Raw genomic sequence first — 16,461 nt, 5'->3', positions numbered from 1 at the left:
AACCTAAGTCATTAGAAGGTTATTTCCATCTGCTGCCCTTTCTGCTGAACTCAAGTGAATAAGGCCTGTGGTAACCTACAGACCCATACTTCTGATTTACCTGCATAAAACCTTAGAAATTGGAATGGGACAAATGTTCTAAAGGTGTGTAAGCACTTAAAGGAAAATAGCTCTTGAAGTGGTCAGGTAGCTGGACCAGATCATTGTAGGTCTCTGCCAGCTGAAGTATTCTGTTAAGTGAAAACACTGAGGAAAATGCAAATATATCTGGAACATTCAAGCTGTTATCATAATTCCAGATGATTTCCTAACCCCACTGGTCTTCAAGGTGAGGGAATTTTAGGGGCCTTATGTTTTTAGCATATAGCTAGTTCCAGAGCAGTGACTGCTGTTGGTTTCCAAAAACCTTGCTCACGCAGGAGGTGAGATGGGGTGCTGGTTGTACCTCTGCTCCCAGTTGTACCAGCTGTACAGCTCCACTCTCCCTACTCCCACCAAAGGCCTTGGGCATGGATTTGGAGCTTTCTCTTTCACTGCTCTATTTAATAATGTTAAATGTGCCCTGGCGGCAGAGGCCTGGAATAGACATGCTCTTGTTGCAGTCAAAACTGGATGAGTTGAAACCCAGGAGGATGGTATGTTGTACACACTTCCTTGTCGTGATTCTTGTTTATAAACCGATTGGTTGAGTTGAGAATGGGGTGTCCAAACAGTGTATCTCTGTAGCTGTTAACGTGTGAATCCAGCAGTTCTCGCTGCTCTCCTGTTAACGCTGTTACCGAGCCTTGTAACTTCGTCTCCCCAGGCGGGACTCGAACCCGCGGCTTCACCACTGCGGCGGTGGGCGGGGCTTCTGCCTAACCGCTGCCCGAGCAGGCCACTCAACGGCTGGAGGGGGCGGGACGTCGCCGTGACGTCAGGGCGAGGGCGCCGGTGGGTTTGATGGGGGGCGCGGAGTAACGGGCGGGAGCGGCGGGGCCGAGGGAGGGGGCGGGACCCCGGCTGTCACGGTGGGGACGTGGGGGACCTGCGGCCTGCCCCGGGGGAGCAGGGTCCCGTTGCTCCAAGCTGGGGATGCCCCAGGGCCCCTCCACAGGCCTAGGCTCCTGTGAGAAGCCGCGGGGCCGGGCCCCCGCCTCGGTCGGTTCTCAACGGCTTGTGTCTGTTATTCCTGCAGCAGCCTCGGCGGGTGACCATGTCGGTAGATCGGAGGCGGCCTCCATGCCGAGCGTGGCAGTCATCAGTAGTTGCCAGTGTCCACTGATGCCTGGTAGCGCTCGGGCCCACGGTCCCCTATGAATCCATCAGTGCCACGTTCTGCTCCGCCCCAGGTAAACAATGAAAGTGCAGTTAAAACCAGAGTGCTCTGTTTTTAGTGTGACATTACTCATTGCACCGCTGACAGTTTCGGTTAAGGACCGCAGGTGGTACCACAAGCATGAGGAACTCACTGAAACAGTCTCTGTTTATTATATAAAAATAGCTTAAATTAAAACCTCGAGTTTATAACCAGAGACTTTTTCCCTTCTCCTTCACATCAAAACGTGTTCTGTGTGTTATCCTGTATAGAAAAGTAACCCAAGCCTTGAGAACAGCACCATTGAGAAACAGAGGCAAGAGCTGCAGCTTTTAATTGCAGAACTGAAAGACCGTGATAAGGAACTCGATGACATGGTTGCAGTGCATCAGAGACAGCTTCTAGTCTGGGAAGATGATCGGCAGAAAATACTGACTTTAGCAGAGCGGTGCAACTTACTAAGCAGTAAGTGTTGTATATATAAAGAATAAGACCCTTTTAAGCATGGTCTGGTAGTTAGACCCCGCAATAACAGTTCTGCATCATGTAAGGAACTATTTCCTACCCTTCGGCCTTAAATGTGGTTGTTTTCATTCTGAAATCAAGACTTCCATGATGGTACTAAAGTGATCTGATCTTGAAGGAGGTCTCATAATTCTCATTTGAGTCTGTAGAATTGACTCTGTGGATTCTTAAAAAAGATAATCTGGTGAAATAAATGTGGGGAGAGAGAACAATTTGCAAACATGCTGTTGAACTGCAGAGCCCTGTGCCCTGAGGTGCTGCTGCACACCTCTGACATCAACTACCAGCCACCCAGCTAATCACCTGCCAGCTCTCAACAGTCTTGTTTGACAGCCATAGTACAGAGGTCAGCACAGAGTTCACCATCCAACCTGGGTAGGCAGGGAATCCTGCTTCAGTGGATCCATTTCCAAATCGTGTGATTTTAAAACACTGCGTTAAATTATTTCTGACAACAGTGTTTTCTCACAGATCCCTTGTGTCCGTCCTTTTCAGATGAGCTGAACAAGAGAAATGAGATCATCAAATCACTGACCAGAAGGTTAAAGTTCTTAGAATCTCAGCAGAGTGACAGTAAGACAACACTTGAAAGCACACAGCAGAAGTTCAGAGAGCTGTCACAGAAAGTGACAGATGCAACTGCTCACTGTCAGGCTCTGGAGGTAGGAGTTAAGTAATGGTCTGATTTTGCAGACTCTGCATGTACAGAATGCCAGTGGCATTTGTGAGTTTCACTAGTGAATAGGTAGTTCATATTAAGGCTCCTGAGTTGCATTTGTCTATTAGTACAATAATGTTAGGTTAAGGTATAACTCTGATTTGTTGGGGGAAATACAGGAGGGGAGCTTTCCTAAGCTATGATTTGGAGTTTGCTGTTTGTTTGCTTAGTTTGGGGGAGCACTGTTCAGAACCAGCTTGCTTCCAAGAATGTCTGTAACTGTAATTGCAAAAGGCAGTGCTGGCCCCAGAACAGTGCTGGTACTTGGTTAGGAAGCTTTAGAAGGTTTTACTTACAGCTTTGATTACTGTGATGAACTACAGCATTCTGAAAATGGTTTAGAATGTGAAAATAATGGGTATTCAAGGGTTCTGGGGTTTATTAAGTGATTTGGCAGTGATGTGTTTATTTGGATTATTTTTCCCCTGTATGCAGTAAAATATTATCCTGCATTTTCATCTGCCTTATTGGCTTGACCTAAGACATGCAGGATATTAAGACCAAATCAAGGGTTTTGTTATAAGGAACTGGGGAACAACTGTTTTCTCGAGTTCTCTTTTCTCCACATCCTCACAGTTTGCCCAGAATCCCACATTCATGATGTTTAAATAAAGTTGTGCCCACATTTTCTGGACAAATAGTAACTGAATCACTGAAGCAGTAGCTGACGCTCTTATTTCTGTTCACTAGGAGAAAAATCAAGGTCTTCACTGCTCAGTTTTGGAACTCTCTGCTAAAACAGGCCAGCTACAAGCGAGAGAACAGGAGCTACTTACTATGCTTAAGCTGAAGGTAACATCTGTCATCTCCTCAGGTACTGAATGTGGTCTAACTGCAGTGCAGTTACCAATGACTGTACCACAGTGGCTTAGTCGCCCACTGTTGTTAAATTCATAGGCTTGTTTGCGAAGGAAAACTTGGTCAGCAAAGAATAAACTGCTTTATTTTCAGAAACAAGCTTGTTTCCTGGCTTTGATTTTGGTTTTTTTTTCTCTAGAGCTCAAAAGTAGCTATAACTAGTGCAGTAAGATGTACTCTTGTCAAAATCCATATGCAAAACAACAATGAGGAATACATTCTATTTTGTGTCTCAGGATGAGGCTATACTTGAAACAACTGATCACATCACTGACTTTACATCTAAGTTCAAAAAGGTGGAGAGTGCATTGCGTGCAGCGAGGATGGAGCGATTCAGTCTCAACAAAGACAAGCAAGACCTCAAACTGAGACTAAAAGAGCTAGTACTTGAAACAAATAAGCTGAAAGGTAAATGTTCATACTGGGCGCCTCATTTAGTGTAGACCAGCGTGATTCCTTTTCATTCTGCGGAATACTGCATTTTGTTTTAAAGATGACCTCTGTGAAAAGGTGGAAGAAAATCAGAAGCAGCAGGAGGAAATAATTCACCTCAAACAGGAAAACGGCTGCTTGAGGAACGAGCTCGCACTTGCTGGTAAGTGAGGGCAGTTGGCTTTTCATGCCTTAGCTTTTAATAGCACAGAGACTTCTAGACAACGGTTCACCACTGTCTGTGAAGGAGGCAGCTTCTTATCTCCCTTTCTTGCAGTTTAATACATACGGCTTTGTGTGCCATTGCTCTATGAAAGCAGTATCTAGGGCTTCTGCAGGGACATTTATAAAAGCACAAAGTTCACCAGTGTGATTACACGCAGAGGAATAAATGGCTCAGAGGATTCTCTCTTGAAATTGTTGAGATTTTCATGTCTCCTGTGGTATTAATACAATAAGTGGGGGTGGCATTCTCCCTTCTGATGTAGACTGCATAGAAAATAGTGACCTACTGAATAGAAGCCGCATACAAAACCTAAAGCTTAGGCCCTATGAAATTACCAGCCCACTCACTCCCTCTGGTTTTTGTATGGAAGCAGTATGTTTACCAGTTCTCTTTTTTTCTTGCTTTTCTTCAAGTGCTGGGTTTGATTTCGACTGGTTTAATATGCAGGACTTGGTAAAGTGCAGCCTGCTGTCTGGTGATAATCTTTGCTTTAGTTTTGGGTAAGAGAGGAACTCCTCTGTGCTGCAGTGGATAAGAAAGGCAGGCTGGTGGTTGCTGCAGTGTTATTACAGACACGAAATATATACCCTGAAAGATAGGTGACCAAGGATGTCCTCTGCTGGGTATGATTTACTTGCCTATGACTTCTTATCTGCCATTACCTTTGCCAAATATTGATCCCATGTCTCATTATTTTAGAAACAATAGTAATGGGAAGTATTTCTCAGCACTTTTCTGTACAAGGCATGAATTAGAATTAATTAGTGAATTGCCTTTCCGTGAAAGATTGGGAACGTGAAAAAGTAAAATCAGTCAATCAGAATATTGCTGCTGGTAAAATAAAATGAGGTGCTGTGGAAAGTCTGAGGAAAAGACTTAATCTGTTTAGTTGTCTTATGGCTTTTGTGCTCTTTGTCTCGAGGGGAAACAGATCCCACTGATCTTACGAAAATGCTTTTGTTTTGCTTAGGTACCTGTTTCTACTGCTTCAGACATGCATTAACAAATGTATTTGCCTTGTGTCTATTCACTTTTAAGTAATGAGAAAAGTATCTGTGTTTTGAAACAGTTGAGAAAGCAAAGAGACAGGATCAACTTCTGCAGTTTGCAAAGTCAAAACAAGCGCGGACTGACACAGAGCTATCAGGTTTGCGAAAGGTACAGCCCTAATTGTGTTCCTGCTCTGAGACTGTGAAGGCATTTTTCAATACATCAGATCTGCATGGAACAGTAATAAAAAGTTAGATCTAGCTATGATTAATGAAGGAAAAGAAATCAAATTTGCTGTTTCTGCCTTGCTGGGGTGGCTTTGGAACATTATTTTTCCTTTTTGGTTAAAATTAAAACCCCCATGCATGGTACAAATCCTTTTATTTACACGTTCTTTTAGCTGGTTTTGTATAATTGTATTTACTCAGTCCTATGATGAGTAAATACCACCCTCGTAGCAGTAAAGTGGGGGCACCCTGTTGAGATAAGTTTGTCGGTGCGTGTGTCTAAACAGAGAGTGCTAGGCTCGAGAAGTCACATGAAGGGCAGTGGGAGTGGGGTGTACTGCCTGACACACATGCTCAAGGTGAACTCGGGCAGTGTAAAGGGGCATGGGGTACTGAAAGAGCTGTGGTTCAGCAGAGACTTAAGCCCAGTGTTTTCACCTGCACCCGTCTGAGGTTCTCAAGGCATGTTCAATTCTTCTTTTATTGCAAATAATTGATGGGTATGTTATCATCTACATCAGCTCTGCAAAAACTTTCCTGTAGTGAATGCCAAATACCATGATCATCATTCATGTCCTGCAGTTCTACATAACTTTGAACAACGTAGCAACATGTATTAAATCTCACATATCAAATGGTCCTGTAGTTATGATTGTGTGGTTCCATCTTAAAAGAACACGGCAGTCTTCTAATAGGAATATTGTTTATTGCTGCAAAACTTTATTTTCCTAAATACATGTAGACATGGCCCCTTAGATTTGGAAGGCTTTGACAATAGTTTGACTGCAAGTATGGGTTTGTTAAAGTGTTTTCAGGATGTTTTTGGAAGATAGGCAATGTGTTAGTACCTGATGGCAATATTCCAGCACTCCAGACTTCTGCTAATGCACATTACTATCTTTAAACAGATCTATGTAAAACAGCAGCGTGACTTGCAGTTTCTTCATGTCAATTTGGAGAGCTCTCAGGAATTAAGGCAAAAGCATGAAAAGGCAGCACATGAAAGGAGGTAAAGTAGTTTTTTAATGCAGTTTATTCACAAAGAGACTTCACTGTTCAGCCACAACTAACACCCTGAAAGAGATGTGTGCTGTGTCAACACGGCTTTGCTAGACTCAAACACAGACTTCTGTCAAGTTCTGGCAGGATACAGCTGTCTGGGGTTGGTATATGAACTACCGCAGAGCCATGGCCACAGCCTCTGGTTAATGTCTAGCTTAACCTTGAGTACAGTTATGTATGCTCTTTAAATGCAGTATATCTCACTGTTTTCTTTGTCATGCCATTGTAGCGTAGGTATGGCATTCTCTGCCCCTGAAAGTAACAGCAAGACAGACACAGTTAGGACTGAGGGAACCCACGGGATATGCGAGGAGTGTGGAACTGCACAAGTTCCAAAAAGTGGGGTGAAACCCACCTCTGAGATGTGTGAAGTAGATAATGGACTGCTACAGAATGCATCAGACATGGAGGAAACTACCTCAGCATACTTAAACCAGTGTCCAAAAGTTGTGAAAGTCTTGGCTGACCTTACGGAAGAAGAAAAGCAGGATGTTGCATCAAGCTCTGATGAGCCAGGCAGCCAAGTATTTTGTGAGGCAAACAACACGAGGCCATTGAGAAACAGGGAAATCTCTGAGAATGAGGTGGAAATCAGAGACCAGCAAACCTTTGAGTCATCTTCACCTGAACATGAGCATTGGCTTAATGTCAATTCTTGTGTACATTTGCAAAGTACTTTTGTCCAGAGCACCATCACATTTGCCCAAACTGCTAATGAAAATGAAACCTGGGAAGAGAGAACTGGAATTCTGTTGGACCAAAAAAGCAGAGAGACTCCTGCTGCAGTGCATAGGTCTGAATCTGATTCCTGTAGTAGTAAGTTCTTCATCAAAAAAGATGCTTGGTGGAAGCCAGTATCGGATCCGGAATGGTTGAAGATTTTCAAACCCATAAAAGGAGATGGAAATGTATGGCATGGAAAAGATTGCAGCTGTCTCAGGACTGCACAAGAGATGAAATGTGCCTGCTCGAAAAGGTTATGTGCTTGTTAAATTTAAGAAATAGAGAGGTATAATCTAGAGCTATGTAAAAACTTGGGTGTACAAGCTCTCAATAGTTCTGTTATCTCAAGTGATGGTTAAAGTAAATGCTGTTCTAAAATTAGGCTCCCAACCTTGAAAAGTAGTAAAAGTAAGTTAAAATAGCTCTTAAGGTATCATGGTTCTATTTTTATGCATTTATTTTTTTCTCAGCTCTTATCCCTAGGAGCTGTGTGGGTAGGAGAAGCTGCCATACCCCAGGACTTGCCAGATGAACTAATTGAGACAAATGCAGATTTAAAACATCTCAGGATTTCTTTGAAATCCCAGATGTTGCTTGTAAATCTGGTGGGTAAAATAGAGCTGGACTCTACAGTGATGTTCTGTAAGGCAAGAAACAAACCTAGATTGTGTGTGATGCTTTAGTGACTGTGTTATTTCTGTTGAGAAGTCACACAGTGGCTGGGCAAGAATGTAGGACATGGCTCTTCCGCACAGGCTGCTCTCCTCACTCAGGGCAGGAAAACGAGATAGCAAGATTTAAAGGACAGCAATCTGTCTGCTCTCTAGTGAGTCCTTGTTCATGGGACTCTATCCCTGTGTTTATGTTGGGGGAAGAAAAAGGACATGTGTTTGGGGATGAGCAGAATGAGGCTTCTAATGCTGAAAAGTGCCAGAAAAATACTCAGGTGTCTTGGTATTGGAGGTACAAAAGCTGCTTTACATTTATAGAAGTGGTTTTGTGCCTGCACAGGCAAGGGCATTCAGAGCTGGGATTTTCTGTGGATTTATGCTGGTTCCTCTATTTCCTCTCGAAGACTTGACTGACTTAGAGCTCTGATTTAGAAGGATTCCTGAAGTTCGACAGAGATTTCATAGCTGCCTTTTAGACAGAGGAGTAGCAGCTTTTCAACTGGCAGTTGGCAAGTACAGTAAATGAACAGCTGTTCAAACCTGCTGAGAATTCCAGCCAGCAAGTCTGCCCAATGTCCAAACAAATTAATGCTATGGAATGGAGCTATCTGATGTACAGATGCTTTCATTCTGTGTTGCTTTTGAAACAAAACTATTACAGAAATTGTTACTGCAGTGGCACTGACCTGCTCAGAAACAAGGTGGATGGGCAGCCATTGAAAAAGAATGCTGTCCTGGCACATTCCCACACAGCTTAGCTGAGCTTCATGCTGTGTGTGGATTCCCTCTAGTTTCCACTGGCCATAAATCATTAATAAGACTCCATTCCTCATATGTCTACCCTGCCCTTTCTTACCTGCTCTCTCAGCAGCACAAATGACACACCCTGCCATCCCTCCAAACCTCTTTTGATTGAATCATGAAAACTGCTTTCACTTTTTGTCTTGACCTTGAGGGAGTTTTAGGGGAGAAGGAACAAATTCAAGCCCAGGCAATGCAGATAGAGCAGATACCCTTCAGTAAGGCAGGGCAGCTGTACCCATTTGGGATTTGCTCTAAGCTGTCAGGTTTTCTTGATGCCCACACTTGGTCCTGGGGCTCTGCTAACTGGAGACATTGAATCAGTGCAAATCCCAAACTGTCAGTTTTCCAGCCTCTGATTTGTCACTGAATAAATTCTCACCCCACAGATGGGAGGAAGGCAGTAGTAGTGCAGTCTTCAGTGTGGGCTTCTGTTAAGGCATTAATGACAGAGAGCAAACACCACATTCCTTCTGGGACTTCAGTCTGGATCCGCCAGTTTTCCATTGCTGGCTGGGTAGTGCTGATGATGTATTTTGTGTGTAGGGGAGGGTGCTGGCACCTCCCTGTCAGCCCAGCAAATATTTTTGACATGAGTTCTTGAATTCAGGAGCAGCCAACAAGAAGGCTATTAACACAGTCAAATACCTTAACCAACTGCAAGAGTGATTGTGAAATACTGGAGCGCAGGAGTCATTTCTGTGCTCTTAGTGACTTCCTTTATGTTGGACCAACGTTTGCTGCCTTTGGATTTTTATCTCAATTCTGGTTTTAAAGACAGAGTGTCAGCAGTTACCCGTTCAGTCTGCTTCCTTGAGCTGTTGCCCTGCCTCAAAATCAAACCTGTTTTTCCCCCTCCCTCCCAACCTGGGGATTTCTTCAAAACTGGCTATGCTCATTGCATCTCCTCACATCCCCTTTTCTAGGCTGCTACAGCTTATTCCCTTACATCTTTTCAGAGCCTTTCCCTGTCAGAAGCGCTCCAACATGAGCTTTTCTCTCTTAAAAGAAAGCCTATTCATTGTACCCCAGTGTTTTACAAGAGAAGTGAAATGAGACACAACAGACACTTGTGAGCTGGCATCCCTCACAAGGGCTTTTTCTTAGATTGAATGTCATCTAAAAATAACCTTTTTTTAGCAGTCTTGCCTGGTCTGGAATGTGTTGTTCCACCAAAATAAGTATCTAAAGAGTATTTAATGAAATGTTGTAAATTTAAAGTAGCATTTTCTTTAAAATATGCATATTTTTGTGGTCACCCGATCCAGGCAGTGTTAGAACTGTGCTTCTGGTTTGTTCAGTGTGATGCAGAAATGTTGTCTTTTGGGGAGATGCTCACTATTTGATTTACTTTTGTATGAAGTGGAAATGAGCAGTTGCAAATGAACACTGCGAAGCTTGAAACTGCTGACAGAAACCAGGGCAGGTCTTTGTATGTGAAAACACAGCTCTGGGGACAGAGGGTTTAGTTAGGGTGCTGCTGGGTTCCTGTACTGCTATGGTAGATGATCAAGATCATTTCAAATGTACTACAGCTTTTATTATTTCTCATCTTATTTTGTGATTAATTGGTGCTGGAGCTGAGTGAGGGATTTGGTACCGCTGTGATTTAAGGAATTGAAATTGAGAAGTGTTTTTCTCTAGGGTAGAGTGTAATTGAAACTCTTCTCTTACACCTTTGTTGCTTTTTTATTGTGGGAGAGGTGTAAAAGAGAAGTTCCAGTCATTCAGTATGCATATTAAGTGCTAAAGACCTTTTGTATTAGGACAAGCTTGGGATGGCTGCAAGCCAGTGTTCATACAGTAGTAGGTGCAGGGTATGATTTGTTGCTTTAACAGTCATTTAAATTGCTTTTCAGATATTCCTAAATGCACTCAGAAGCTAAGGGAAGATGTATGCCAATAGATTGTCTGCTTCCAGCTCCACACTGGAATGGCAGTCAGGCAACTGAGTCTTGGGTTTAATCACAGTTTGCTCAAACAGCACTTTACTGTTTGCTGCTGTATTTAAATAAAGCCTCTTTGGGGAAGCTCCCCTGTGATCTCTGAAGTGAGATGGTGACTTTAAGAGACTCTGAAATTCCCTTGCAAAGAACATCTACAGATATTAATTAGCCTAATGGTTGATTGAAAAAAAGGGAGGAGAAGGACTACCAGAGTATTTGGAGGAGTTAGAGACTGCCTTTTTACGTGCTCTTTGCAAGGTTAAATAGATACTCAAGCACATAGTAGCTGTTCTTGAAACTGGTTGAATGTCAGCTGTTGTCCTCAGAGGTTGAACCTGATCTAATGAAGCTGTTAAACACGGGAACTGCTCTGAGGAGCAGAGTATTCTCACATGCTCCATGGTTTTCTTGGCTCGGGGCTCATGATTATTTATGTTGTCCCATGATATTCCTTTGAAAGGTGAGAAAGGTTGGCGATACTGTTTCTGGCAATGTCTTCATTTTTTTAGCAGTGGAGAAAACGTGGATCTGAATTCTTTTCACTTGGATTCTCCCTGTTTGACATCCACCCAGAAAGGAGACAGGCCTCAAAGATGTGCGAAATTCTGTGATGAGGAATTCACTCTGGAGATCAATAGCTTTTCAGTGACTGAGCCAACAAACAGATGCTGCACCGCCACCGTGGACCGAGTCAGTATTTTATTGCAGAACATGCTGCCATGATTGTAAGGGGAATTGTGATGGTAGGAAAGCAGTTGTCTGCCAGTGGGGCAGAACTAGGGTCTGGAATGATGGGACATGAGGCTTAAAGCAATGGTGGTAAAATACTTCATCAAAATAATTCCTTTTTGTCTCTACCTTGGACAGCATAAGTGTAAGGAGTTCAAACCAATATTATAGATACTGTTTTATAGATACATCTAATTTATAAATTACAGATATATCTATATATAGAGAGAGATACAACCTTTTGAAATGCAAGGCTTTAGGATAACAAATGCTGGCTAACTGGAAATTCCATTAAAGCACGATACCTGAGTATGCTTGGATACAGTTATTTCAGGTTATTGGACACTGGGTTTTTGTCTTGCCTGGTTTTCCCCTTTCTCACTGAAGTATTGCTGTTGTGTGCACTGTGTGCACATGCATGTGAAGATCTGTTAAAAGCTGATACCAGGAAAGACCTTTGTGTCTATTGCAAATAACACTACTTAGAGTCTGGAGCAGTGTAATGTAGTAGCATTACACTGGAGCAGTGTAATATAGTAGTATTTTGAACGGAGACATTTCAAAATGAACGTGATGATTCTTGGTGGGTTATAATCCTTTGACATATTCCAAAATGACCATTTCATAACTTTGGCTCCCTTTCTGTCTCCTCCAGGACACCAGTTCTCCCATAAGTAAGCTGCAGCATGCGCTGGCTGAGTCTCGACAGATGGTTGCTGATCTGGAGCTTAGCACTCTCCTCCAGGCGAGCCCTCGCTGCAGTCCAAACAGCAGCAACATTAACACGGTATAGATTGCTCTCCCATGACTAGATTTAGGTGGTCATTAATAGGGATTGGGAACACCCTTTCCCTTGCACTACAGTGCTATGAATATCCTCCTCATGCTTTGCTGAAGGTAAAATTCCTGCATGCCTTAGCGTGAAGTACTTGAATTTTATATAGGATTCTTTATGGCTCCTCAGGGCCATGACAGGATTTGATTTTTGCCTGTGTCTAAACAGATGGAAAGAAGAAGTTGTTTTGGAGCAAGCTGTAGGAGGGACATTCAGAACTGGTTTATTACATGAGGCATATTTGTGGAAAGGAGGACAGTACAGGAAATAAGTGACATAGAGGATAGTTTTGTGTGTGACTTTAAACCAGGCTCCTAGCTTAAATAACTTTAGAGTTTTTGTGGGCTTCATTGCAGGGTCAGAGAACATACTCGATAGTCAAAGAAAATAACCTGTACATAGCTGTCAGGGCAGTTTATTTTATGAGCATGAACGCTGATCAGAAGTTAATCTTGAATATGTGGGCAATAATAGGAATAATTGCAGGAGGGGTCACTTGTTTGTTTTCACATATATCCTTAAGGATTTCTATCTTGTTTGATGAGGAGATTGTGTCACTTGTCACTAAAAAAGACAACATGCGCTGATAAATATCACCAAGGAGAAATTAGGTTTTTGGTGTTAAAGCAGACTCAATGAGAAGCTGTATGCTGACATCTCAGCTTTCTCCTGAAAGATAATGACATCTCTCTAAAAAAGTTGCACCCCTTTTATCCTTAGATGACCTTGACCAGAACAATGTTGCTGTAAGTAACAAGACAAAGTGATTTTTATAACATTCAGAACCACAAAACCTTAGCTGTGCTGGGACTGACCGACAGAGTCTAAAGGTTGTGTGCCAGCGTTTGCGTAAGCTGAAAGGATATTTTGTTCAGAACTTCATCTGCGGGGTTTCATTCAGCGTGAGAGACAGCAGCAGTGTAGTCGTTTGCAAAGGCTGTCGTGTAGGAGGGATTCCTGAAAAGCTCTCTCCAGAACAGTGGCTGCTTGTGGCTCCTGCCCAGCCCCATCAGCTGTCTGGCTCCTGCTTTCCTGGTTGGCACATCACAGCTCAGCTAAACGGGCTGTCCTTTGGTAGTGAGCATGACTCTGCTTTACAACCTGATACTGCATTTTTGAGCCTGAAATCGGCTCCTCATTCGGGGTGGTTGCTGTAGTGGATAGAAAATGAAGCAGGCTCGTGTTTACTGCTGGGGGCAGCTTCTGCACCACATCTGTACAACTTTGATCTACTTTCGGAGTGGTTCTGGGGAAAGACGTGTCAAGCGTGTTTTTAATTCCTCTGCGCAGGCCACATAACCTGTGCTTAAAGCCAGGTTTACCTGAGGCTGTTTTAAACTGTGCTTTAAGACATGTATCAAATATAACCCTTAGGATTTAATCAGTAAGAATTTGTGCGTGTTGGATTCTTTGCCCTGCTTGGAGGAGGGAGAAGAGGGAATTAACAAGTGTATCCTTGCTGCTCCCCAGTTAGAACCTGGCAGCTCTGTGTTTTGTGTTACCTCAGTTCTTTGGTTTCCATGTAGTGTTTTTGCTTTACAATGTAGACAACAGAAGTTGCAGAAGGTCTTCACAGAACCCAGTTATCTGCTGCAGAAGAAAGAGGTGCTGACCTCCCATTCTTTTCTCTATGATGTTCTGTAAGTATGAAGGTATTTTCATCTTGATCTTCTTAATTGGAGTTTTCTGTTCCTCTTTATAAATGCACCTGCAATATTAATATAAGTTATGGACTTCTGAGATGAGCCTGGCACAAGATTCTCAGTGGGCTGCTAAATGCATTTCAAATAAAACTCCTGTGAGTTAACAGCGAACAGATAGTAAGGCAACGAGTAATCCCTTTAGTCAAATCAACTTTTCTCAATCACTTTCCTCATCCTCTGGGCAGTCAGACCTTGCAGCATAATTCCTGAGTACCTACACACTGCTTATTGTAGTTAAAAATCCTTCTGTGTGTTACAGATAACGGGATCAAGGATGTGAACATTGTTGAAGGAGAGACTGGGAAGTGTTTTTCAGTGCCACGGCCAAGGGCTGTTTTAGCATATTGTTCCTGGGCTCAGAGCTCCAGAAGCAGAATGTGTTGAATAGAGCTGCATACAAAAAGCAGCCTTGCCCATAGCTGATTGTTTTTTCTTCTTGAATCAGGAAATTTCTCACTCTCTGATTATTTGTTTTACTGATTTGAATTGGATCCTTGCAGTAGGCACCGTGTTGTCTGGTTCTGAGGACAAATGAGTAACCAGATACGGGTAAAATACTGAAACCACGTGAAAATGAATAAGAACTAGCAACAATGGGGAGAAAATGGACAAAAAAGAAGTCTTCCAATGCTGACACAACCGAAGCCAAGGGGAGTTACTGCACAACAAGCTGAGTATGCAGCTCTGTGGCACTGAATTTCTTACACTGATCACCTTTAATCCCATGGAGAGCTGGTGCTCAGTTCTCTCTTGGTACACTCAAAGTGCAGTCCCTGAGCTGTCTCTCTCCTATGGAGCCAAACCCTCTGTGTGCTGGCTTGTAGCACCCTCATGTTCTGCTGTTGCTGCATTAAGTCTGGAGACACTGTGTCTTCTTCCAAAATGAGTTGGGTCTGCTTAGTGCACGCTAATGGGGCTCTTGTGGGAAATGGATGCTGAGTAGCTGGAATGCTGTACCTTACTCTGCACGATGTTCCTATGTGGAGAGCTCTTCCTTTCCTGAAAAGAGCCCTCAGGTAAAAGAAGATGGAGGTTTTATGGATGCAGGCCAGCACTGTGACTTGCATCCTGAAACTACTGCTGTTGGAAAGTTGCAGGAGCAAATCCCCCAAACTGCTGAGGCAGCAGAGGGGGAGCAGACGCTGAGCCTACAGAAATGAGTTCATTTGCCTCAAGTGAGAGAGGTTTGGTGCAACAAACGGACCCACAATTTGCTGTGGAGCCACGACAAGAAGTAGTGACTCTGCAGGTCACTGGCTGCTGCATAATTCTGGTTTCCTCCTTTTGTTAAAAGGCACTGGATCACTGTGATCGGTTTGGTCCAAAGCAGCTTTTAGAGTTGATAGCAGGTCCAGAAATAACTAAATATTTGGCCATTTCACATAGGGAAATGATTGAATTGATGTGCACTGGGTTTGGGGGTGGTTTTTAATTGCTTTGCAATCATCTGAGTGCAGGTGCACTGACACTGGGTTCATTTCCTGACTCGCTGGCGGTGATTTGGCCGTTTCCATCAGTGGGTTGTTTTCCTTTAGGGAGAGAGTGTTTTGGGGAGAGTTGAACAACAAAGCAGTGAGTGAAAGGGGGCATTCAGTTTTGGACAAGGTCGTGAGTGCCACTGCTCAGGGGTGGTGACGCAGTGGTTGACTGAGGGCACAAAGATTGATCCCTCTGCAAAACAAATGGGAAAGGTTTCTATTTCCCGACACTGCAGCAGTGTCCCAAGACCGCTGTCATGAAATGCTTTGGTTACCTTTCTTCCTCTTTAAATGTGTACACTGGTTTTAGGTTGCTTACAGCATGAAATCCTCTAGAGTAAATTGACAGACACGTGAACACTTCTTCTATTTTAAAGGAAATGTTCCTGCAACTTAACAAAAACCTTCCATTTTCTGCAGCAGGTGAAGACCTTTCCAACACGGAATTAACCTGGAGACCTGAAGATCACCAACCCATCAGCTATGATGGAAAGTTACCTCATTATTTTTCCATGCTTCTTTGGAGTGAAAGCCTCACGAAGAGATGTGGGGATATGTTTTATCTTGAAATAAAACACAGACTAACGCCAAGCTCAACAGAACTATTTTTATAGCTGAGAGCTCAGGTTAAACACTGGCTTGGGTTTGAAGACTCTCAAGTGCGTAATTGTTACAACACAGGAACTATTTTTCTTACTCTTTTTTTTTATGGTGGCTCAGAAATATTTATAGCATATGACACAGCCAAATGTTCCTTTTTTTTATAGCTGATTGTTTTAGCTCTGGACTTGTGGCCATGTAGAGGGAGATGAATAATGTTTATAGGAAGTTCCCAATTATGCTGTAGCCAGGAACTGCTCCTGCGTGGTTGGAACAGGACAGTTGTCACCCATGAAACGGGCACAGCACCGCTTCCACCGGGCACTGCTTGTTCTGCCAGAAGCTTGTGACAAGATGAGGTGTGTCCAGTGTGGTGGGACTGGGGTTTTAGCTTTAAACTGGTTTTTAATCCTTGGCTATTGGGCAAGATGTATTCCCTTACCACAATATGAACTTGTTTTTTAACTAAAAGATCAAATAAGCCAATAGAGGTGAACCTTTGCTGTATCTTTCTTGCCTGTTTAGCATGCTGACACATTTAGTAATTCATTTATGGTGGTTCTTTGGGATGTACAACACCAACTGCTGAAGACATGAGCTGGGTGGACCAGCTCTGTCCCAGCGTGGAGGCAGCGAAGGG

The 16,461-nt window shown here is 43.2% G+C and overlaps 1 protein-coding gene across 7 annotated transcripts; it reads left to right on the top strand.

The window, feature by feature from the left end:
- The first annotated feature begins 1,217 nt into the window (after window positions 1–1,217).
- CCDC62 (coiled-coil domain containing 62) lies at window positions 1,218–16,356 on the top strand. 7 transcript variants are annotated; one of them, XM_057422629.1, is made up of 13 exons: window positions 1,218–1,331; window positions 1,570–1,762; window positions 2,318–2,484; window positions 3,231–3,332; window positions 3,635–3,806; window positions 3,892–3,993; window positions 5,126–5,214; window positions 6,182–6,282; window positions 6,565–7,311; window positions 10,989–11,166; window positions 11,861–11,992; window positions 13,588–13,680; window positions 14,003–16,355. In XM_057422629.1, the coding sequence occupies exons 1-12, from the start codon at window positions 1,296–1,298 to the stop codon at window positions 13,672–13,674; spliced, it is 2,106 nt and encodes a 701-aa protein (XP_057278612.1). In that variant the 5' UTR covers window positions 1,218–1,295; the 3' UTR covers window positions 13,675–13,680; window positions 14,003–16,355. The 7 variants fall into 7 exon arrangements, 6 of the variants coding, with proteins under 6 accessions (XP_057278612.1, XP_057278615.1, XP_057278613.1 ...); XM_057422632.1 differs by having other exon boundaries at window positions 15,645–16,348; XM_057422630.1 differs by having other exon boundaries at window positions 15,642–16,348.
- The last annotated feature ends 105 nt before the right edge of the window (window positions 16,357–16,461 follow it).

Source organism: Pezoporus wallicus, unplaced genomic scaffold (assembly GCF_028554395.1).
Source record: "Pezoporus wallicus isolate ANWC-B61680 ecotype Strahan unplaced genomic scaffold, APGP_CSIRO_Pwel_v1 contig_9942, whole genome shotgun sequence".
Classification (NCBI taxonomy): domain Eukaryota; kingdom Metazoa; phylum Chordata; class Aves; order Psittaciformes; family Psittacidae; genus Pezoporus; species Pezoporus wallicus.
The sequence above is the reverse complement of the archived record's forward strand: the minus strand, read 5'-3'. Positions and strand labels throughout refer to the sequence as shown.

Bases quoted from the DNA above. Each gene is read 5' to 3' on its own strand.
- CCDC62 (XM_057422628.1), top strand. From the start codon at position 1,296: ATGAATCCATCAGTGCCACGTTCTGCTCCGCCCCAG. The intron at 1,332-1,569 runs GTAAACAATGAA...TATCCTGTATAG, and splicing joins CACGTTCTGCTCCGCCCCAG to AAAAGTAACCCAAGCCTTGA. The intron at 1,763-2,317 runs GTAAGTGTTGTA...CGTCCTTTTCAG, and splicing joins GCGGTGCAACTTACTAAGCA to ATGAGCTGAACAAGAGAAAT.